The 26,271-nt window shown below is 30.2% G+C and overlaps 1 protein-coding gene across 1 annotated transcript in view; it reads left to right on the top strand.

Annotated features, from left to right (window-relative positions):
* Window positions 1-26,271, top strand: part of LOC130677062 (ras-like GTP-binding protein RhoL) — an 83,507-nt gene that overhangs the window by 16,200 nt on the left and 41,036 nt on the right. The window contains exon 2 of the mRNA XM_057483638.1: window positions 723-798. Within this exon, the coding sequence (XP_057339621.1) occupies window positions 793-798 (6 nt within the window). The 5' untranslated portion in view covers window positions 723-792. The remainder of the gene's footprint in view (window positions 1-722; window positions 799-26,271) is intronic.

Genomic DNA, 26,271 nt, shown 5'->3' with positions numbered 1-26,271 from the left:
TTATAAAATATATCGACAACATGTAATATTTACGTTTTAGGTTATGTATGTATATTTAATTACAAAAACATATAAAAAAATACTTACCAATAAATGCATCTGAATAATTATGTAAATTCCACTCATTCAATTTATTAATAACCCATGAGTCCATATTTAAAAAACACATTTATTTTTCTTACTGTTTTTTATTAATTGTCAAGTAACAACGATTATACCCGATACATATAATATAGGCGCGAAAATGGATGTTCAAATAGGTTAGAATGTGGCGTATGAGGCAACGACTTCAGAAAGTTGTATAGGGCTCACAGCTATCTAATAGATAGTTACAGGAACGATACGGTATTGTTACCATAAGTATATATTGTTGTGGTAACGATCTACGAGTTGCTATACTTTAGATCGTTCGAGGAACTATATTTTTTTCTCCGTGTGCTCCTACAAATATATAAATATATAAGTATACTAACACTATCTAAGTCGCCGATTAAGAATCTTGGAATGAAAAACTGACCTTTGAAAATTGGTTCAACCATAGTAAAAATGAACAAGATTCACCTTGTTTTTAAACTAAGAGTGAGCTAGTGAAAAATGACGGCAAAGCTGAAAATTTTCGAAAAATCTACCTTCCATTCTGGGTGGCGGATGGTATTTATAACTACTGCATCAGCTATTGTATTTGATGTTTTAAAAATTTTATTTATTTTATAATGTTGCAGTGATCCCAACAAGCTTTTCGCATTGGTGAAGTGGGTAGGAGGCATAGATGATAAAAAATACACACATGGAATGAAAGTAAGTCATATTAAAAACCTTAATTATATGACAGAGTGTTTAGCTTGCCAAGTCTGGTCGCACCTAGTATTATGGTCGAATAATAGGGCGCCACTGGAAGATGGACTCGGCCTTCCAGAACGGGTGTTAATGTAATTTTATTAGATGCTCAGGGTCGTTGTAAAAATTTGACTTTGTGAGAGAGGAGAGGAATAGTGAACAGGCTGAAATAAATTTATTTAAAACTTTAATTTTAATTTTAATAACTTTAAGCACCTTGCTTATTATTTATTTAACCCTTTTATAACAATTAATAATCTTATGACAAACTAAACTTATGACAAACTAATTTCGTCTCCTAGACGTTTTCCTTACTCCCACACACACACGTATTTTAAGCGTCTCCCGGACGTAACACACTCACACACACACTCTCGTTAAAAAACCGTCTACCGGACGTTAAACCTTGAACCTTAATACACCTTGATAAAAAAACCGTCCACCGGACGTTGAACCTTATTTTCCTTAATTACTAATTTTAAAAAAACCATCCACAGGACGTTAATCCGCATTTCTTATTTCCTAGTGTCCAATGGACGTATCTTAAACCTAACTTAAATTTTTGTCCACTGGACTTACATCACAGACACAGTTTCTTTTAATTAACATTGATTGACTCTACTTAAAACTCTATTTTCTTTTTTTGTACTTTCAATATCATCACAATCTTTTCCACGCAATATTATATTATGACTCTAAGTCTCAAAACCAAATTTCAAATATAAAATCACTGATTTTACACATATTAATTAATTAATTTGTTGTTTAAATTAAGTATTAATTAATTAATTTTCACTAATAATTTGCCACTATTTTTATACATTAATTTACTTTACAATAAAATAATCCGTTTCTTTCCATTTTACTCAATAACAATTTATCACAATTCTAGTGTCCTTTTTATGACTTTATTTTATTTAGATATTTTAATTAATTAACTTAAAATTAATTTATAATTAAGTTACGACTAGAATTACGTTATGAATTGACTAGGAATTCGGCCATTGAGTTGGCGTCACTCGGGTCCTGAATTTTACTGACGGATTCGAGTAAATTAAAATTTATTTATGAATCAATTTAGCCACTGGAATACATTCCGGCCACAATTAATTTATTGACGTGATACGATAGTTTATCTAATTAATAATTCACGCGAAATATTATTTTATTCCAGCCAAAGGCCTCGAATAAAATAATTCAGAGTTATAGACACAATATAGCGAATAAGAGCGAAGCGATAACTTTTGAAAAGACGAGGCGTGTGGTTGTAATGGCCAACGGCCTACAACTTCCAATTTATATACGCGAGAACCAACGGAAAAATATTAATTAAATTAATTATAATTAATTCTGCCATTGGAATATAAATGCCGGCCTTAAATAATTATAATTTCACCTTGATGAATTTTTACAGCAGCAACCAGATGATACTTGTAGCGTATGTCCGGCTATTCCTCCAACTGTCGTCCAGTTTTCCTTACAGGTAAATCTGCTCTTCTGGTTCTCGATTGTCCGGTTTGTTCTCACTCCAGATTATTAAGGTCCTCGTCTTGCCTCGGATAGAATGGTGTATTAGACGTCCATCGCCTTCGGTCGTTCGACTCACTCTCTCGATTTTTAGCTCTGCCTTCCCTTATAACTCTTCGATTCACCCCCGAAAAACTCATCCCTACTAAATTAATTAGCCAAAGAGAGGGACGAATGTTCGGGTCTCATTGATTAGCGACGTCCGGTGACATGTCGAATCACTCAATTTAATAAACCGGGTTATAATTAGGACCCGTTATCGACCGTGGACAAATCCAAATTTAGATCTTGATAAATAGTCATTGGAATCTATTTTACCCTGTTACAATTATGAAAAATTCAAAAACGATGAAGAGGCCCTAGAAAAAATTTATGTGGTAGAATGGCACAATGTGCCTAAAGAACCACTGGGTGGGTGGATTTGTAACAGTGCCAATGCCATTGCAGAGTCGAGTAATATTATAAAACAATAATTAGCATTTTTTAATGACTAATTATTATAATAACAATATTATTATATCATTTATAGGCTTGGGGGCTGTATTGAATAAAAAATTACGGACACTGGATGGTGTAGAGTCCCCGAAACATGTAGATCAGAAATTATTATCAAATACAGATGATACTGACAGACAGAACGATTTACTTGAATCAACTGCTGGATCATCTCAAGTAAAATTGTTACATTATGCTTGGAAATAACTAACGTTGAATTAAGATTTACTTAATAAGTTAGACTATCACTGTATGGTTGATGTAAATAAATTTGCTGATGGCTTAAATAATTATCAATTACAATAATTTATTGGTATAGGTAACAAATAATAATGATGACAGTACGCGTGAACCAATAGCAAAAAAAAAAAAAAAATTGTCGAATGATTAATATGGTGTAATTGATTTGGATAATGATGCTAAATTAAATACTGATGATGGAAAAACAGCTCAACAGGAACTAAACATTTTTTTTCAATTAAAAATTTTGCTTGAAGTTAATTTATAAAAAATTAAAATAATCTTTTTTTTTTTCTTAAAATAAAATAGAGCGAAATCGTTGACCCAGATCTAAAAATTGCGAATGAGACTATCACAATAAAGAAAAAAAATACGGAACAATCGGTTGCTCATACTTCTAGCACTCAAGTCATCAAGAATCGAACATATGTTACAGTAGAGCACTTAACAGAAGGTATAATTATTTGTAAGAAAATTTATGAATTAGGCTATGTATTAATATTTTAACTATTATAAACAAAAAAAAAAATCTTGTAATCAATTGTAGCATTAATGCAAATCAGATATAAGTGTATCATCAATAGCTGGTAGTAGTTCCGTTGAAAAACAATCATCGTCTATTGATTGTCCGCAATCAAAAAAAGAAAAGATGGTAATTTCTAGATTCTAATAGCTATATTATCTTATACACTTGCAAAATAAGTATTTATTAAAACTGCGAAATTAAAATCCTTTAATTAAAGAGAGAGTTGCGCAATGCAGGGTCAAAAGTATTTATAACAGAAAACCAAGACGCCTTGGCAGAATCGACACTAACACCTACAGCAATGGCCTCTACTTTGTTGGTTCCTGTTTTACCATATAGTGTGCTTTTAATTAGTAATGTTAAATGTGGGGCTCAAAAGAAAACATAAGATTCAACTGTTCATCATACAGCTTTGGATCCTGAAAAGCTTCATGCCATAAAAAGTAAAAATGTTGTCTCATGAAGTTTGTTAATAATCGGTTACTTAAAACTTTTATTAATGAAAATCGTCATTAATTTGGAAATTAAGATTTTCAGTTCAATTTTTCGGTAATTTAGGTGATATGAGAAAAAATTTACTTGTAGTGAATTTCGTAATTTTTTTATATTTTCATTCATGACATTGTTTTATATTTTAATTTTTATAACTATATATTTTGAATAATAAAGAAAATCGTTTCCATCTCTGCATTTGTTTAACAATTCGTTTTCAAAAAATTTTGGTCATAGAATTAAACTGGATTTTAAAATATTTTTGGAATTTTTAATAACATTATAAACAAAAAAATGTCGCATATGCATATATTTTATTCCCTATTTATTATTATTAATAACGATTCTAATTTAAAATATGTAAATTACTCGAATCTATCTATTATTTTCACAAACTTATTTAAGCTTCATGATATACACTTATCCAAAAAATTAAAGGAACAAGAAAATTTTATAAATTTTTTAGTGATTTTTGGAAGGCTGTATTTTCGTGAAAAATGATCGTATCGAAAAAATAAAAAAAGCAAATTCAAGCTTGAAATCTCTAGTTTGAAGATCTTTCAGCAAAATATTTTTTGGAGCCACGGTTTTTGCGGAATCAGAAGAAAAAGGTTGAGACAAAATTTTTCTAAATTTTTTGGTTTCGTTTTTTAGGTCTACGGGGCCGGGAAAAATTTTTTCAAAAAAACGAATTCATGGCTTGTTTAGGAAATTTATTCAGCTACAATTTGCTTTTTTTTGTTTCTCTGTACGACAATTTGCTGCTGAGATATCAGCCTTCAAATGAAAAAGGATCCTTTTGTCTTTGATTATTGATATCTCAGCAAGAAATGGTCACACAGTAATTTAAAGGGCAGTTTAATAAACTTGAATAAATCCCCTACAAGCTCCATTTTTTATTTTAAACAAAAAAGAATTTTTTTCATCCTTGATATCCATTTGAAAAACCTTTAAAAAATGGCCATTTTCTGGTTTTTTAGTCGACTCATCGCTACTCTGCAAATATTGATAAAAAAAATAATGTTGCCAGGTAATTTTACAGCTTAATGAACCCCCAAAAACCCTGGAAATTTTCAGATTGATCCATTGAATCGTTTGTCCGGTCCGATTGCTCAAAGTTTTACAAAACAATTAAAGGAACAAGTTTTGTTCCTTAATTTGTGTAATCATTACCAAAATGAAAAAATTAATTTTTTTTTGGATTTTCTTTCATTTTTGCGTTACTTATTCAGTGAATGTAAGGTAAAGAGGAAAAAAAAAAATTTTCCAAAAAACGAGACCAAACAAGAATTTTTTCCAATTTTTTTTTTTTTAAGTTTTATTCGGGGGGTTATTTTTTTTTTTCGTTTTTCGGAACAAAATTTTTTTTTTTTCTTTACCTTACATTTACTGAATAACTTACGCAAAAATGGATGAAAATCCCAAAAAAAATTGATTTTTTCATTTTGATAACGATTACACAGATTAAGGAACAAAACTTGTTCCTTTAATTGTTTTGTAAAACTTTGAGCAATCGGACCGGACAAACGATTCAATGGATCAATCTGAAAATTTCCACGGTTTTTGGGGGTTCATTAAGCTGTAAAATTACCTGGCAACATTATTTTTTTTATCAATATTTGCAGAGTAGCGATGAGTCGACTAAAAAACCAGAAAATGGCCATTTTTTAAAGGTTTTTCAAATGGATATCAAGGATGAAAAAAATTCTTTTTTGTTTAAAATAAAAAATGGAGCTTGTAGGGGATTTATTCAAGTTTATTAAACTGCCCTTTAAATTACTGTGTGACCATTTCTTGCTGAGATATCAATAATCAAAGACAAAAGGATCCTTTTTCATTTGAAGGCTGATATCTCAGCAGCAAATTGTCGTACAGAGAAACAAAAAAAAGCAAATTGTAGCTGAATAAATTTCCTAAACAAGCCATGAATTCGTTTTTTTGAAAAAATTTTTCCCGGCCCCGTAGACCTAAAAAACGAAACCAAAAAATTTAGAAAAATTTTGTCTCAACCTTTTTCTTCTGATTCCGCAAAAACCGTGGCTCCAAAAAATATTTTGCTGAAAGATCTTCAAACTAGAGATTTCAAGCTTCAATTTGCTTTTTTTATTTTTTCGATACGATCATTTTTCACGAAAATACAGCCTTCCAAAAATCACTAAAAAATTTATAAAATTTTCTTGTTCCTTTAATTTTTTGGATAAGTGTATTAATTCTATCATTTCTCATTATTCAATTAATTAAAATTGATTCTTAAGCTTTCATAATAGAAGAAAAAATTTTTGATAACTATTTTCATATCTCGCGCTTACACAATATTGTTGAAGACAATATTGATAAAACTCAAAACGATTTCCAATCTATTAATGTGACTTATTTAATTTCACAATCAAACGTCGAGCGGTAAACGTAAGATTGTGTACCCCCTACTGTAAACTATGTCTGAGCGGCTAAACAGGTAGAAAATAAGGGATAAAGGAAGGTGGGCTGCCGAAAAGCCTCGTGAAGCTAGTATCTTATTGCTAAAGTAAAATTGTCTGATAAATAATGTTTTTAAATGTTTATGTTCACGAGTAATTGTTTAGTTATGATTAAATATACTCAAAATACAAAAGGGTTACAAATAGCAATATTTAAAATAGTCAAAGTAAAATAAAATGTGTCATTCATTTGGTTTACAATCAGTTTCAAAATATATAAAATAATAAAAATACCAAACAATGGTTACAATTGTTAAAAACTTACCCTAAACAGGTTTAGGTGAGGTGTCAGGACTGTCAGCAGTAACACAGGACACTTTTACACAGCGCGTTCTCGCGGCTAATTAATGTGATTCTAATTTATTGATTTATTTAGTTTATTTGTTGTAATTATTTATGCGTTTCAAAACCTTCGTATATGAAGTGTAAATTGATTGAAAGTTTTCACGCTTTTCGCCGTAAAATAAAATGTAAATTTCTTTTAAAATCTTCGCGTATTTTCGCGGTAAAATAATTCTTTAAAATCTTCGCTTTTCTCGCGGTAAAATATTCTTTGATTCTTCACGTTTTTCGTGGTACAATTCAATATTAAAATAAAATTGAAATTAAATGGATTAAAATAAGATGAAGATACTCAATGCTGTACCGGTGCTAAACGGTTGATATTAGTTCACGACTTACAACGATCAAGGACCAATCGTACGATCTGGGCTCACGTGATCAGATGCTATACACTAATATCGCGTTGATTATGCTTCTGAAGCTAGTAGAAAATAATATGCCGATTATACAAGTGCTTACGACGATCAAGGACCGATTAGGGATGGTAAAGTCGACTTCGATTTTAATCGAAAATCGATTTTTCACTCAAAATAATCGATTTTTTACAATCGAACTATCGTCATCGAAATCGATTGATAATCGACTTCAAGCTTCCGACTTTAGTACGGTTGACGTCGCAAGAGTAGCGCATAAGAGTCCGCAGGTGCTATTTTCATGCAAATGGAAAATATAATGTGCGCATGCGTCTTTACAAAGTGACGAAATTTTTAATTGAGAAGAGTCTCTTCTGAAGAGATCTGTGCACGCAGAGAATTTTACGGTATTTTTTGCATCAAAAATTTATAGACAAATTACTATAGTCATAGTAACATGAGGACAGTATGGAATTATTGTATAAATTACCAATACTGCAAACATTTTTAAAATACATCGAACAGAATTTACGAGGTGCATTATAATTTTGACAAAGCAACAGGTAAAATTAATACCAACTGCATAGTAAAATTTATTAGGCTAAATCAGAATATTTAGTATGCAGTTGGAATAAATTTTGTCTGTTGCTTTTTCAAAATTACAATGCACCTTGTAAATTTTATTCGATGTATTTTAAAAATTTCTACAGTATCATTTGTTACTATGATGAAAATGTTGTCATGTTACTATGACTATAGTAATTTTTCTATAAATTTTTGATGCAAAAAATACCGTAAAATTCTCTGCGTGTGATTATACCTAATAACCTATCGCTAGTAACATATCACTGTTTACATTTTTTTAATAACTCTCTCATAACTACATATTTTTTAGTACTAATAGTCTTTTTTACCGCTGTTTGGAATTTAAATTTCCAAATAAGTTCCTGCGATTAATAACAAACACCAAATCAACAAATATATCAAGTATAAACGATAAGTACGGAGAAATCATTTAGATCTGATAGGTTTAAGTGTTTGTTTTCGAATATTTTAAATTGTTGTTCTTGTATGTTGATATAGCTTAAAAGTGTGGGTGTGTTGAAATAAAAGTTACAATATAAATAAGTTTTGAATCTTTGTCTTTTAAGTAAATTATCATATTTTATGCAATAGTTTGCTTGAATGATAGAATAACCGGAAAAAATCGATTGAAATCGATTGTGAACAACGATTAATCGATTCTTATAATTACAAAAATTACAATTAATCGAAAAATCGAAAATTAATTTTTTGAATTCTGTTTCCATCCCTGGGACCAATCCAATGATCTGGGCTCACGTGACCGAATGCTCAATCGGGATATCATTCCTCTAGCCACAAACACCGTCAAGTATCCGGAGTTCAGTATGGTTCAGAGTTTGATTCCCAAAAGAACTGATGAGCTAAAGTCCATGGTTTTTTTATATGGTCTTTACCTATGAAAAGTGGTGGTCACTTGTTTCCCATACGAAAAGACTCGGACCCACTCGAAAGTTCTAGGCCCATGCACACGTGCGATCCCTGGGAAATAGATTTTGACTATTCAGTAGGCTGATGACCTGGCGCCACTCTGCCGCCGAGGAAACCATAAATTTTGGTAGTTTTCATCAGCTTTCTCTAATTTCCAAGAATCACATGCAGGTGCACATGAGTTGGGTGGTCTATAGTTTTAAGAAGAAAATCAAAAGAAGATTACCGCTCCTATGCTTAGATTCTTAAACGGAAACGGATACATAAATTTTAAAAGTACACTTACGCAAAAAATTAAAGAAACAGAAAAATTTTATAAATTTTTTGTTGATTGTTGAAAGGCTGTAACTTAGGAAAAAATAATCGTATTGATTTTTCAAAAAAAGCATTTTATAGCTTAAAATCTTTAGTTTCAGTGTATTTTTTAAAAATTTTTTACTCTCTAAACATGAATTAGTGGAAATTTCATTAATTACGTTAGTGAAGCACTATTCACTTCATAATCAGTGTATTTAAATAACAAATTAGTGAATTCTCACTAATAAATTTAGTACTATAATTTTCACTAGCAAATTAGTGATTTTCACTACTGAACTAGCGATATTTTCATAATTTCTACAAGTGAAACTGTTATTCACTTCTTAATTTATGAATTACACAATTTCACTAGTAACTTTAACTAGCAAATAATTAAATATTTTACTAGATATAAATATAATTAATAATTATGGTGCTATTTTGAAAAATTTAGATAAAAAACTTTCAAAATAAAAAAAATAGAAGTACAGAACGATATTATATTTATATGAAGAGTACGATAATCATAACATCACGGATTTTTTATTTCTTCATCAGTTATTGTTTGGTATTATAACGAATATATTATTTACACTCACGCGATCACATGTGTACGTTAGCGCAGTGGATAGCATCAAAGACTTTGAATCGGAAGGATGCAGGTTCGCGCCCAGCAGTCACCGGGATTCTTTCATCAATCAAAATCATGTATACTTCCTCTAAGTAATGATTCTACCCGAGTCAAAATCTTAGTTCCGTTTTCGTTGTAATTTTTCCTCGACTTAATTCCAGAAAAATGTACAATCAAAACAGATCTTGTGCTATTGGGTACTGTATGAACGTACGTCTGGTTTAGTTGTAACTCGAGGAGTTTTGTCCCAATATAACAAGTTTACAACGAAACCAGACGTTGAATAATCATAATATTAAATATAATAATAACAATGTTAACATTATTTCAGATCTGAGGGCGTGGGTTCGAATCCCACTCAGACCCATTATTTATTTATTTATTTATTTTTTTTTTAAATAATATGACTATTAATAATAATAACAATAGAAATAATAATTATTTATTATAAAAAAAATAAAGAAACTAAAAACACTTCAACTCGTTAGAAGCAACCCCACTTTATAATTATACAATCATAATTATTACCAAATTACATATACATGATAAAATAATTAAATTTGACTCAAATACAAAAAAAATTTTTTACGTAGAACTTTTTTTATTCTGAAGTTCGAGGAACTTCTGGAGGTAGGATGTGAAAGAGGCAGAATATCTATTAGATTCTATGAAATACTACACCTATGCTATTAACCAAATTAAGATTACCGTAGAAAGAAATAATCGACGAAAAATCTCAACTCCCGGGATTCGAACCTATCACCTAACGTTCGCCAGTCTTAAGCACTAACCGCAACGCTACGCAACCGATATGCAACCGAGAATTTTAATAAGTTTATATAACCGAGTTGTAAGCCACGCCTCTACAATTAACAGTCCATTGGATTAAATATTTAAGGAAGAGGAGATAAAAACTCACGATCACATGTGAAATTATTATGTACACACTGTAAATAAGCGGGAGCGAATTTAGAGTGAATTTTCACCCCCATCATTCGGAGTATGAGATGTGCAAGAAAATAAATTAAATAAAATTAAATTAATAACATAAAAGGTGAATAGGAAAATTTATGATTAAAAAAAAAACGAATTTTAGTAAATAAAAATAAAATAAAAGTAATAATTAAAAATAAAATAAAAGTAATAATTAAAAATAAAATAAGCGATTGAGGTGTGCACTTTTGGATTTTCCAACTTTTTTTATTTTCAGTATTGAGTATAGTATCCACGAATATTATCACGATTATTGAATTGGGAAGAATCTTATACAATAATATTATTAATATTAGTAATAATGAGCAACCCGCAGTCACTACGTGACTGTCCAAATATCGCTACTAAATTTATAAAATACGTAGAATAAAAAGATTTCTTGCTGCAAAAAATTTTAATTTGCACCAAGAAATTTAATGGATTATTTATTAAATATAAAAATTGTCTTGGAGAGAAAAAAGATTTTTTTAGTCAAGAAATAATTCCTTGCACCAAATAATTTTTTCTAGTTTTAAATAAATTTTTGTTTCCAATTCATAATGCAAAAAATTTTTTGGGGCAGGTAAAAATTTTCTTTAGGCGAGTAAAAATTTTTTGTGTCAATGAATCCTTTTTTTTTTCTATGCACACTTTTTTGGCTTTGAGAAGCTTCCTAAAACCAAAAGGGAGTATAAAAATCTGTCATTTTAGAATAAGTAACGCGATATAAATAATATAGCTATATATTCAATGACATTCAGTGTCATTCAATGACATTCAGTGACAAAAAGAGTTTAAACTATGAAAAGGCACGAATTCAAGTCAATACCTATCTAATGATACCAATTTTAATAGCATTAACTGATTCTATCGTATAGATATGGCGGGAACAAAATTTTCCTTATTCTTTTAATAATATAGATTATAATTATAATTGTTTTATTATTATTATAATATCTTATTATTATTTTAATATATTATAAATTAATGGTTTATTAATCATTACGATTATGATGATTATTATCATTATTATTATTATTATTATTATTATTTAAAAAAAATGACTCCAAGAGAGACTCGAACCCGCGTCCGTAGATTTCAAAGACTATTTGCACAATCATTATTATTATCCTTACTATAATAATATTTATTATTATTATTCTACGTCTGGTTGCGTGGTAAAAAATGTTGTAGAAATAATAACAATAATAATAATGTGGGTAATGTTTACAATCAAAACAGCATTTTGTAGGTCTGGTTTGGTTGTACTTTTAGTCCGCGTCATCTTATACGATCAAAACAGGCGTTTGGGGAAGCGGAAAATTGAACTACAAAGGATTTGAATACTTTTACCATTAAAACAGAACTCGAATTTCGACTCGGGATAATACATTAATCACATTTCGGATCTAATTACAAATGTCTTATATTTTTTTTCGCAATATAATATATTTTTTCACCGATTGTTTGCGGGAAAATGTTCCCTTTTATTTTTTATTATTTATTTTGTATTTTGAAATTTTTAAATTTATCTGTAAATTAAATTAAATTAATGATCCAACTTAAATTAAGTGATTATAAGGATGAAGAGGATAAATAGGTATTATTTAATGAAAGTCGTGGTTTGGGTATATCAAAATGAAGATTATATTTTGACCCAAAAATTAGGAAAAGCACTACGGCATAAAACCCTTTGAAGAAGTTACAGTAAGAAAGATTGAGAGAATTAAGATATGATAATGATGGTAACTCGTTGAACTATTTACACAAGATATTGAATGTATAAATTTATGTATATGTGTGTGTGTATGAATATGTATGTATGTGCTGTATACGTGAGAATGGATACAAAGAAAGATTACGCGATGTTGGATCGTCGTATAAGTTAGAGAGTACGCGACGTTGGATCGTCGTACTTAGTTAGAGAGTACGCGATGTTGGATCGTCGTACTTAGTTCGATCTTGGATCGAGTTGAATGTAAGAAAATATACACGTCTGTACATTGAGAGCGAGAGCTCGATTGTCCACTGTGGGACTATTAGATAGTACGTGGTACTATAGAATAAATGATTGTTTTGAAAGCTTTCGGTGCGCTGAGGCGATGTTACCGATTGATCAGATCGGCTGTATGATTTGGATTGTGCGATTAGGCATTTGAAACGTACGTTAGATTGTGTTTGATAAATTTGGTATTGATCGATTATTGATGGCGACAGAGGCTATGTTTTGACTGCAGTCTGGTTTGAAATCTGATCAATTGTTATCGATAGATTATTAATTGCGACAGAGGCTATGTGTTGAATGAAGTTAGATTTGAATCCGATCAATTTATATTGATAGATCGTTGATTGCAACAGAGGCTATTGTTTCAGTGAGGTTAGATTTGATATATACGACAACGGCAAGACGCGTTGATAGTAATAAGGCGCGGACAAATATCAAAATTTTAGTTTCATTTAGATTATAATTATGAAATATGAATGATAATTGTTAATATTTAATTGCTGCACAAGTAAATTGATATTCAAGACAGAAAAGAATAACCCGGTGACTTGACTGGAATTACTATAAATGAATAGCTATTAAATATTCAATATTATTTGAAGTTATTATTATTTAATATTAATACGAATATTAATATTTAAATCTTAAACTCAATTCAATTGAATAATTAATGAAAACACGACTAAGTATCCGAGATTTTAATGGGTGAGACCCACGCGCAACAAGTCCCGACTTGTTCGTATTGCGACGCAATAAAACAGCGATCTTATTGTTTGCAAAAGAAGGTTTTAATTTAACGAAATAAATCCAAATAATAAATAAATATTATTGCAAAATACTTCTCCTTTACCGATGTATTTAAATTGATTCCGATAATCAATTAATTTAGCAATTATTACTGATTTAATTATTGGCTTGGCAATTTTTAGACAGAATGTTCACAGCAAGTGCGTACGATATGAAGACTTGTGGTCAACTGACGAAAAGACGCGACGAAGCCGGGTTGCGTCTTCGACGGAACGGAAACGTTAGACACCCGAGTGACAGAGATACGCTAAAGTCATGAGTGCAACGAAGATGCACAGCGAAACCGACGCTATGTTTAGCGCGCGCGTTCGCGGTGCGACCCGAGTTGGCGACGAAATGAATTTGAGCACCGCTAGATGGGGACTCATTTAATTATTTAATTTTTTAAACATTATTATGATGACAATTTGCTTAGGACTTCCGTTCTCGACGGAACACCGATGAAATCAGTGGATTCCCATAATCACTTTTCAATTTAGTGGATACTCATATTCACTTATCAAATCAGTGAATTCTAATTTTCACATATTCACTTAGTGAATATTCACTAATTCTGCGTGGTACGATTGTAGCATTGATAATTAGAAAATATTCACTCGAAATTAGTGAAAAATCACTAATTCATATTTAGAGAGTAAGAGCTCTGGCGCAAACATGAGAAATATCGTGAGACAAAAAATTTCTAAAGGCCCTAGGGGTTTAAGTATGGTGAATCGGCCCCGGAAAGATATTTCAATGATACTTAGAGGATATGAAGGTACTAATAAAATACTAAGGTCCTGAAAGTTTCAGTTGTCTAACTAAATCCGTTTCCAAGAAATTAAATATTATGTAAAAAATAGAAAAATTTTTTTTTCTCAGGATTGTTTTGACCGATTGGTCTAAAAATTCCATATGTTTTGGGAGCTTATAATAGCTTTCAAAAAAAATAATTAACAGTTTTATAGCTTCATGAGATCCTTGAAAAAAAATTGTTTTTTTCGAAATTATATTTTCTAACTATGTTACAATTTTGGCACAATTATGAAACTATTTTTTTTCAAAGCCTTATGTACTCCCCTACAACACATAATTTTCAGATTTTTAAAAAAGGTACGCTATCGTTAAAAAAACTAAATACCATTTTTCAGCTCAATTAATGCATCTATTCAAAAAGTTTAGGCTATAATTTTTTAATTTCATGGATAGTTTGTAGCCATCAGAAATAATATTATGTATTTAAAACAATGACAAAAATTTTTTCATCAATGTAAAAAATTTAAATAGTTAAAAATAAGTAATTATTTATTAATTTTAAAAAATATTTTTAAAAACTTTTTGTTCCACAGCTTGATGATTTATACAAAATGAAATTAGGTTTAAATAAATAAACAATTAAATAAAAAGGAAAAAAAATATACAAGAGGTTTATACCAATGTCAAGAAAAAATCAAAGAAAAAAGAAAAATTGAAACTTTTTTTTTTGTGTTCTCAATTTTTTTTTTTTGACACTTTTTGGAAATTTATGATTTTTTTTGTCATTTTTTTGCATTTGCTGAGTCACCAATGCAAAACTTTGAGAAAAGTCCAAAAAAAATAATTTTTCAATTTTGATTATGATTACACAATTAAAGGAACAAAACTTGCTCCTTTAATTGTTCAGCAAAACTTTGATCGATGATTCCCAAAAAACGGTCCGATGGATCAATTAAAAAATTTACAGGGGTCTTGGGGGTACATTAAGCTAGAAAAGTCCCTGGCAACATTATTTTTTTTATCGATATTTGCAGAGTAGCGGTTGATTTACTAAAAAACCAAAAAAAGTCATTTTTTTGTACTTACTTCTAATGGATGTTAAAAATAAAAAAATTTTTTTTTTCAAAAAATGATGACAGGGTCTTGTAGGGAATTTATTCAAGTTTTCAACGCCGCCCCCTAACTTTCTGTGCGATCATTGGTACCTGAAATATCGATGATGAAAGCCAAGAGGATCATTTTCTGTTTGAAGGCTGATATCTCTGCGACAAAACTTCCTACGTGGTTAAACAAAAAACCAAATTGAAGCTGAATAAATTTGCTAAACGAGCTATGCATTCGTTTAGTTAAAAGAATTTTTCCGCAGTCCGTGGGCTCTTCGGAAAAAAAAAAAAATTAAGAAATTTTTTGTCTCGCAGTATTTCTCATGTTTGCGCATTAACCGGAGCTTTTAAAAAATTTTGGAAAAAATGCACCAAAACTAGAGATTTTATGCTACAAAATGCTTGTTCTAAAATCTCGATAAGATCATTTTTCACCAAGTTACAGCCTTCCAAAAATCACTAAAAAATTTACAAAATTTTTCTGCTCCTTTAATTTTTTGCATTAGTGTATTTATTAAATAAAATGTTTTTTAAACTGTAGAAACCACGAATTCGGTAATTATCTATTTTTATCATTTGCTTTATTGCAAGACGCCACCTAGCGACGATTTTGAGAATCTTTGCAAAAAAAATGAATCGTTTTTGGAAAAATTCATAGTGCCAACGAAAAAATGATTAAAAAATGCTCTGATCATCAAGCTGTAGAACAAAAAGATGTTTTCAAAAATATTTATTAAAATTAATAAATAATTAATTTTTTTTAACTATTTTAATTTTCTACATTGATGAAAAAATTTTTGTCATTGTTTTGAATATAAAATCTTATTTCTAATAGCTACAAACTATCTGAATATGCATTAAATTGAAGAAAGTATAGCCTAAACTTTTTGAATAGAGGCATTAATTGAGCTGAAAAATGGTTTTTATTTTTTTTAACGATGGCGTACCTTTTTTAAAAATCTGAAACAATTATGTGTTATAGGGGAGTACATGAGGCTTTGAAAAAAATTAATTGTATAATTGTGCCAAAATTGTATCATAGTTAGAAAAAACAATTTAGAAAAAAACAATTTTTTTTTTCAAGGATTTTATGAAGCTATAAAACTGTTAATTATTTTTTTTTAAAGCTATTATGAGCTCCCAAAACATACTAAATTTTTAGAGTAGATGAATAGGGAGGCTTTTGGCCCCTAAATCGAAACAGTGACCTACTTTACCGATTTAAGGTAAGTACCCTGTGTCGGCAATGTAGATTTGTTTTATCGATATTTTGGGGCCTTCTTCGTTGTTGATGATAATGTAGATTTATTTTATCGACATTTGAGGCTTTTTTTCATTATTAACGGTAAAGTAAATTTATTTTATCGATATTTTGGGGTCTGTTACTTATTGATGATAATATCGATATAGTGGGGAGTTGATCATGATAATGCCGATTCGGTTGAGGCCCAACCATGGTAATGCAGATTTTGACTGGAATATCAAATGTTATTTTTTTTCTATTTCATCTAAATTAATTGACTGTAACAGAATAGATTTTTTCAAAATTTCACAGTTGAAAAAATGGATTTAGCAAAAATTAATGAAACCACTATCTTAAAAAAGGTTCTACTCAAGAAAAAAATGTCCGAATTGAATGTCAATGGTGAATATCAAGTCACTGAATTAAAGCTGGTTAGCGTCCAATCTAAACCCAGTTTCGTGGCATCGCTTAACAATGAATTTTGTGTTGATCTACCGTGGCATACTACTGCAACCATTCATGAGGATTTAACAGTTTTGCAGACATTGAATGAGCTAATTGACGAAAGAAACTTATTTATTCGATTCCTTGGTGGACAACATGATGTGTTGCAATTCTTTATGAAAGGCTAGAACTGATTTTATAAATAATAGATATGTATGTACCTAGGATATATAATAAAATTGAATTTATAATGAACTCAAATTTTATTAATTTATTTAGACTATAGTAATTTTTAGTTATAAAGGAATAAAAGAAAATTATTCTAAAGTTCAGAGAAATAATAATAATAATCTTAATTTTTCCTCAAGAATTTCTTATTTTATTTAATGTTTTATGATGAGCTGAACGCCTGGGCATTGCATGTTTAAACAATTCAGTCCTCCGTTTTACCAAGTCACATATAAGCTGTGTTTGGGATAAACTGCCAGCACATTTGTGAAACAGCAAAAAATTATGGACTTTCAACTCTGTATGAAACATTATACGTCAAGATGGAATCATCGAGAAATCTCAGTGGAGTGTTTGGTTTTACCCATATCGAAAAATTGTTGCGAGTGTCAAGGAAAAAAGAATTATATTTACGTAGCAGTAATCATTATATAATTATGATTATAAATAATGTTGAATAGCATAAAAAATAAATAAAATACCTTTAAACTAGAAAAATGTTCCATCATTTATAATTTTATACTCCTGCACAATACTTAAGTAAAATTTATCTCCTTCATATTCATCTCTATATCTATTTACATATAATTAGGTCTGAGCCGATATAACTATGCATATACAGTAGACTGTGCCAAATGAAATCGATATTTTTTTTTATCGGTCCCATACGGAAATTAGGTTGTCTCACAAAAAAAAAAATAATCCTGAACAAATTTCAGCTCGATATGTCTATTTTTCAGTTAGCGTTCGCGTAAATAAGAATTTTCGAATCAAAATTTTTTTTATCCCAACTAAATATTTTACAACTCATTAAATATAACTGATTAAATAATGGCCAAGGTGCCATTTCGTAAGGGATTCAATTCTCTACAGAAATAACTTTTGATCGAATGAAAAACATCAGCCAATGTTTTTTCTGCAGCCATTTGAACCTATTATAGCGCTCCCGTTTGTAAAGCACCCACCTATAACGCGCCTGCTCATAACGCGCCTGCTTATAACGTGCCCGCTTATAACGCGCTTATCTAGTTGCAGTGTGGACATGATCCCAGACTAGTGAGCTCTATTATTAATAAAAAACAAAAATGGCTACTCTTTTTAAACGGAAAGCTCTGACTATAGCTGAGAAATTGGAAATTCTGGAAAAATATTACAATAATCATAAGCTGATAGAGCGGGAAACATTGGCTAAACAGCTTGGGATTCCAGATTCAACTCTCAGATCTCATGTTAGGAGTTGCGAACAAATTAAAAAGAACGCTTTTAGTGGTGCAATGGAACGTCAAAAAGTCCGTGCAAGAAAATATGATGAGTTAGAAAAAACATTGTTGCAATGGTACAATCAAGCTTGCACATCAAAAATTTCTGTGAATGGTCCAGTGTTGCAGAGTAAGGCTCAAGAAATTGCGTCCCTGCTAGGTGTAGAATTTTCTGGATCAAACGGGTGGCTTGATCGCTTTCGTCAGCGTCATGATATTGTTTATAAACGAATTTCAGATAAAAACACTTCGGAACAAACTGCAAATGAAATGTTTAAGCCTATAGTGACACCGTTGAGGGTATTAGTTGAGAATTCTAAGGCTTTGAAACATGAAATTAAAAAAGAAGAAGAATCAGTACAAAATTTTTTTCTGAAGACACGTGAACATAGTGACTATCAAACTATTAATGATAATAGTGACATACATCATGGTCAGAATACATATGATGATTTAAATGTGAACAGTATTAGTAGCACAAACCTGGATAAAACCATTATATCACACCCTCCAACCTCTACAAGCACACCTCTGAAATATTATAACTGTATATCTAAATATATTGGGATGCTGAATAAAAAAAATCCTAAAAGCTTAGATACAAGATTTGGTATTCATAAAAACAATAACCAATTATTTTTTGGTAATTCACCTGTCCAATTTGATGATAATACTATTTCAGTGAATCATCAAAATCATATCTTATCTCCGGGGCTTATAGAATTGTTTAAAAGTGATACAAATGAAAAATCTATTACTAAAAATGACTTAGATGTGTACCATAAACTGATCATATCCACAAATACACACAAGAAAAATTATGAATCCGATAGAAGTCTTTATGTTAATAAAAGTTCTAAATATATCAAATATATTGCCGATTTTGTTGGATCACCAATAAAAAAAGGTAAAGGGTTACCTAACTTTATAACTGTTTCAAAAAAACGAAAATATGTGGATTATATTTATTGGGATGACCCTAATGAACTTGTCGATCGCCTTCGTCTGTTGATGGCACCTCAAACAGCTGAGAACTCTAGTCATTCGAATGAGATAATTTCAATTATTGAAGAGCTGCGTGAAGCTGACATTATTTATTAAGAGAGATAGTTACAATAATTCATCACTTGTAACATAAAATTTGAGAAGAGGGGATTATCAAAATGGGTATCGATATATTTAGACGTGTATTTTCCCAATCGAATCAGACACAACTCAAAGGCTTTTAAAGATGATTTTTTATATGTAATGTACTTTAATAAATAAATACAAAATTTTTTTCAATATAAATGTGTTATTTATTTTATTACTATTTTTACAAAAATTGTAGTACTATTTTTTACAAATTTTTAATTTATAAGTATTAATATCAATAATTATACGTCATTTTTTCTGTTTCCATGTACCCCCATTACAGGGTATCTGTTGAGTTCTCAAGTAACCTTCTTTTATCATCATTCCAACTTAATACTAGTTAAAACTCCTTAATAAACCATTCAATACAATCAGAAGAGCGTTTGAGCTCGAACTTTGATAATAAAGAATCGTAATTACATAAGACATAATAAGCTATACTATAAGGAACGTGTTTTTCAGTACCATTATCTGATTCAGAAAGAAAAGCGGGCGGGTTATAAGCGGGCGTGTTATAAGCGCTAACTGAACAATAGACATATCGAGCTGAAATTTGTTCAGGATTATTTTTTTTTTAGTGAGACAACCTAATTTTCGTATGGGACCGATAAAAAAAAATATCGATTTCATTTGGCACAGTCTACTGTATATGCATAGTTATATCGGCTCAGACCTAATTATATGTAAATAGATATAGAGATGAATATGAAGGAGATAAATTTTACTTAAGTATTGTGCAGGAGTATAAAATTATAAATGATGGAACATTTTTCTAGTTTAAAGGTATTTTATTTATTTTTTATGCTATTCAACATTATTTATAATCATAATTATATAATGATTACTGCTACGTAAATATAATTCTTTTTTCTTTGACACTCGCAACAATTTTTCGATATGGGTAAAACCAAACACTCCACTGAGTTTTCTCGATGATTCCATCTTGACGTATAATGTTTCACACAGAGTTGAAAGTCCATAATTTTTTGCTGTCTCACAAATGTGCTGGCAGTTTATCCCAAACGCAGCTTATATGTGACTTGGTAAAACGGAGGACTGAATTGTCTAAACATGCAATGCCCAGGCGTTCACCTCATCATAAAACACTAAATAAAATAAGAAATTCTTGAGAAAAAATTAAGATTATTATTATTATTTCGCTGAACTTTAGAATATCCTCTAACTATTGTTATAATCGGGGTGAATGTCTCCTAATTTTCTTTTATTTTTTTATAACTAAAAATTACTATAGTCTAAATAAATTAATAAAATTTGAGTTCATTATAAATTCAATTTTATTAAATATCCTAAGTACATACTGATCCAATGTGAATTGTCTTCGTCGCCCTCAGCCTTGCGGTTCCCGCTTTTATCCGTCTCGTTGCCGTCTAATGTTATACGTCATAGTGCCGTGGTCACATGACAACTTGTTACGTCGACGCATGTCTGTCAGGAGGAGGTGGGGACAGTCAGGAGGCTAACCCTATGCCCAAAAATTATCGGTCACCACTTTGATCCTGGATCAATTAGCGTTCAGACGTCTTCATCATTTAGTATCGATTATAATCAGGCAATTCTACTTGCAATACTCACGTACTTCATATTCTGTATATCTTATATTTCTTTCTGGCAATTAACTTGCAAAATAATATTTTTATTGTTTATTAGTTATTAATTATAATTAAATTTAATTGTATTGAAAGCATACTGCGTTATCGGCGACATATTCGCGGTAATAAAATTACGTTTAAGTGATAAATTCAGTGTATAACAAGGATTTATCCCACGTGGCTACTACTGCGTATCCTGCGTTCCAGCCAAGACTATCGATATTGTATTCTGCGTAAAACGTTATTGTAAGTAATTGAACTTATTATTATTGGCAATAAACTTGCACATTGTCCTAATAAATTCCTTATTCTATTCATCACCTTATTCTATCCATATTTTAATACACTGGTAGGATTATTTAATACGATAAAATAGTTATTAATTAAGTTAGAAACAATAAGTAAGTCAGCTGTAAGAAAGCAGCATACAAGTTATCAGCCGTGAGGTAAGTTGATCAGTCTCTCATGCGTTGCCGAGTTTGAATAAGTGCGGGTCTTTGCTTTGCAAGAATCCCAGCCCACTACTCTGTCCAAGTAAAATAAAATTTGTTAGAGGCTAGCCTAAGCTAGGATTCAACCCGCGAATTCTGGTTGCTGCTGGTAAAAATCGCGAAGACGAAAAGCGATTTGTCTCAATACATATCTATTATTTATAAAATCAGTTCTAGCCTTTCATAAAGAATTGCAACACATCATGTTGTCCACCTAGGTATCGAATAAATAAGTTTGTTTCGTCAATTAGCTCATTCAATGTCTGCAAAACTGATAAATCCTCATGAATGGCTGCAGTAGTATGCCACGGTAGATCAACACAAAATTCATTGTCAAGCGATGCCACGAAACTGGGTTTAGATTTGACGCTAACCAGCTTTAACTTAGTGACTTGATATTCACCATTGACATTCAATTCGGACATTTTTTTCTTGAGTAGAACCTTTTTTAAGATAGTGGTTTCATTAATTTTTGCTAAATCCATTTTTTCAACTGTGAAATTTTGAAAAAATCTATTATGTTACAGTCAATTAATTTAGATGAAATAGAAAAAGAATAACAGATGATAGTTACGATATGATTTTTCTTTAAACTGCTTCAAATATCACATAACACTCTAACACAATGTTCTTTTACAAGTACACTAAATTAGCGTAAACTTGACTCGACACTATCACTCAAGATAGACTTGATAAAGAAATGAACAGAATCGGAACGAAAAACTGAATTTATATTGTAAATCCCCACTACGACTTTGTAAAAACTGGGTGAAGTTGTAAAAGCTTAGATAAAATATAAAAACATCTACATTATAAACATATATATATATATATATATATTAGGGTGATCCAAAAATTAACAAATTTTTTTTTTCTCGCAAACAGGTTCAAAAGTTCCATTAAGAGGTTCCTCATCGCACTTTTCTATTTTCCATAAGAATAACATGGAAAAAATTTTTTTTACGTCTTCTGATTTTTATAAGTACACAGAATAAAACATTTAACTTGGTTCAAGAAAAATATTGTCTTCTTAATTTTCTTTCTTGATATAATAAAAGTAAAACACTTGATTCAAAAACTCTTTTAACTTCCCGCGGAAAAAATCGACGATTTTCTGAAAATTCGGGAAGTTATTGGTTTCACCCCGATTTTCAAAAACCGGGTTTTCATCATATGTCGACATTTGAAGGTGCTAGGATGCTATTCTGACTTTTCCAGAGCGATGTCTGTATGCATGTATGTATTTGTGTGTGTGTGCGTGTGTGTGTGTGTGGATGTAAACCTCTCAGATCTTTTGTGTTTTTTTTTCCGAGCAAAATTCTTCAAGCCTTGAATTTCAAGTAAACTTTAATATTAAATATTAAAGTCATGATGTATTATAGAATATACGATAGTACAATTCAAAAGAGTACTTGTAGTTCTGTCAAATGACAGAAGTGTATCCGAACAAAATCGTAATGAAATATGGAATATAACACTTCTGAAATAAATGTCTTACCAGGGACACTACATGTCGTAGGCGCGATCTCGTGGCGGGCACCGAACTACTCCCGCTGATGCTGGCTAGCACTGGTGACTTTCCCCTTCTCCATATCGATCTTTTCTTCCAAGAAATTTTTTCTCTTGGCTTAAGCAACTTTTGTTTTCTTGGTCGGAGAATACAAAAATACTTGCGTGAAAAGAATAGTACTTGTTCCGAGAAATTTTATTTTCTTTAACCAAAAAAATGCAATATTGTTACAAAAAAATAATGTATCTTGCTCAAAAAAAAAATATCTTTTACTTTAAGAAATATAAACTCTTAAAACAAGTGAAATTTTTTTGAATTAAGCGTAAAAATATGTTGACGTGAGAAAAAAAATTTTGATTCAAGATAAAAATTTGAAGATAATTGTTTACTTGGGGCAAGTAAATTTTTATTTTCCGAATAGTTAAAAAAAAAATTCTTGAATCAAGAATATTTTCCTTGATTCAAGTTAGCTATTTTTTCTGTGTAGCTAACGATGCGTCATAGGAATAATTGGCAGGCATGTTTTCGTAGGGAATTGAATGCTCTACAAAAAAAAATTCTTATCGTTTTTTGAGGAATCTATTTGTTCAAAAGTTATTTGAGGTTGAAGTCGAATTTATATTAAATTTTGAGATCTTTTTACTTTTCCGGCAAAACTATCAGACCTATTACAAAATATCATGGGACCTTTTTTGTAGACAATTTTATTCTCTAAAAGTTATTTTCAATAAAGTTTTTTCGAATTCCGCATTGTCTTCTAGTTATTTCAATTTCAATGTCAAGCTCTTAAAATCGATCAGAACACTATTTTTTTATGAGCATGTCATTAAAATTAAAATAACTAGAGAACAATGCGGAATTCGAAAAAACTCTATTGAAAATAACTTCTAGGGAATAAAATTGTCTACAAAAAAGGTGAAATAATATTTTGTAATAGGTCTGATAGTTTCGCCGGAAAAGTAAGAAAATCTCAAAATTTAATATGAATTCGACTTCAACCTCAAATAACTTTTGACCAAATAGATTCCTTAAAAAATGATAAGAATCTTTTTTTGTAGAGCATTCAATTCCCTACAAAAATATGCCTGCCAATTATTCCTATGACGCATCGTTAGCTACTTATAAAAATCAGAAAACGTAAAAAAAATTTTTTCCATGTTATTCTTATGGAAAATAGAAAAGTGTGATGACGAACCTTTTAATGTTAATATTAAGAGCTCTAATATTCACAGGCGTCTTTTTTTATCTATATGAAACTTTTGAACCTGTTTGCGAGAAAAAAAAAAATTATTATTATTTGGATCACCCTAATATATATATATATATATTTATATCCCCATCCTCGAATCTATATAATTCAGATCCCATAAACTAACAGTATCATAATATTGGCTTCTTCAACCCGGAAGAAAACTCAAAAGAATTCATGGATGATGATTAAGGAAGCGTCATCAGCGTCGGTGAATTCGAAGAGCTTGTGAATTTATCATCATTATCATCATCATCATCATCATTATCGTCATCAGCATCTTCATCAATATCATAGAAAAGTATCCAAGATAAAGTTTTGAGCGAATATCTATAAATTCTTTAATAATTTATGCAAGGTCCTTTAAAATAATAAACACATATATAAACAGTCTGCAATTGCATAAACAGGAGGCCGAAGTTTTCAAAAATATCTTAAATCTTTCAAGTTGCTGATGAACAAAATTAGGATAAAATGTATAAAATTTTTCTAAGGTAAAGTTTTGAGTAAATCTAAGTTTTCAAAAGGGTGTCGAAAAGAGTAAATCTGTGAGATTAAAACATTTATGAATAAATATGTTGCGTAATCACAACTACATTCAAATTTGAATGTAGTTGAACTTCCGGCAAATAGAGGCAGCACCTACTGGGGCCTAGTGTCCATCTATGAGAACTTGACTTGCGCTGTGCGACGCATGCGCATGGATTTTTCCTGCCTCGTGGCAAGAAGACCGACGCCATTATCTATTCGTTTATACAATTTCAAGTGTCACCACGTGTTTTGTATAATCTATTAAAATTGCGCTTATCTCGAGTAACTAATTAAAAGTAATCAATTAATTACATTCAGAGTTCATTACTCTATATAAAAATGTAATTATTTTTATAATTGCGAGCTCCAGAGCTCATAAAATAATTAATAAATAACATCAAGAAATCCAGTGTTCTACAACCTGTTCCTGACGAGGTTATATCATCGAGAAAGCAACAGGTGCATTTTTTATTAAACATTTACTTGCCATCAGTGCTCAATTAATTTAAAAGACTCAGTTTTATTATTTATTTAATTATCATTATGCTCAATTTCTTAATTAATTTAAAAGTTATGTTTCGCTCAGTAGCCTCTGTTATCATGCTACCACGTGTTCAACAAATAAATTAAAATCAGTGTAATTTATCATGAGCTCATTAAATTCAATTCAATTAAGTGATCATCACTATTAAAACTCAATAACAAAAATATTTATGTATTCAGTGCTATTAAAAATAGTAATTAATGTGTTCAATAATTCACTTCGCTCAGTAACCTCTGACATCATGTTACTTATTATCATGACATTTTTGCAATCAACTCAGTGTTCAATTAAACTCAACTTGATTATTTTTAATTCATTTATTTACTCGAGCTCAACTCAATAATTTGTATTCAATCATTCACGCATTCATGAGCTCAGACATTTAACAGTCTTTATAAATTAAATAAACTATTTAATTTGCAACCCAGTGATATTTTGTGCTGTGACAAATAAAAATTTTGTTATATTTTTAAATATGCGTATTTTTCAAACATCCCAACCACCAACCAGTCCTGGCATGTCTTTATTTAATTAATATTACAACAAAATATAAAATAATTTTTTACTACTATGAGATTAAATAATTTTTATAAAATATTTGAAACTCTTGAGCAGCTGAAAGAATTTATTTACGGATAAACGAATGCAAATTACAACTAAGCAGTTTAGGAAACACA

This window comes from Microplitis mediator, chromosome 11, assembly GCF_029852145.1.
Source record: "Microplitis mediator isolate UGA2020A chromosome 11, iyMicMedi2.1, whole genome shotgun sequence".
Lineage (NCBI taxonomy): Eukaryota > Metazoa > Arthropoda > Insecta > Hymenoptera > Braconidae > Microplitis > Microplitis mediator.
The sequence above is the reverse complement of the archived record's forward strand: the minus strand, read 5'-3'. Positions and strand labels throughout refer to the sequence as shown.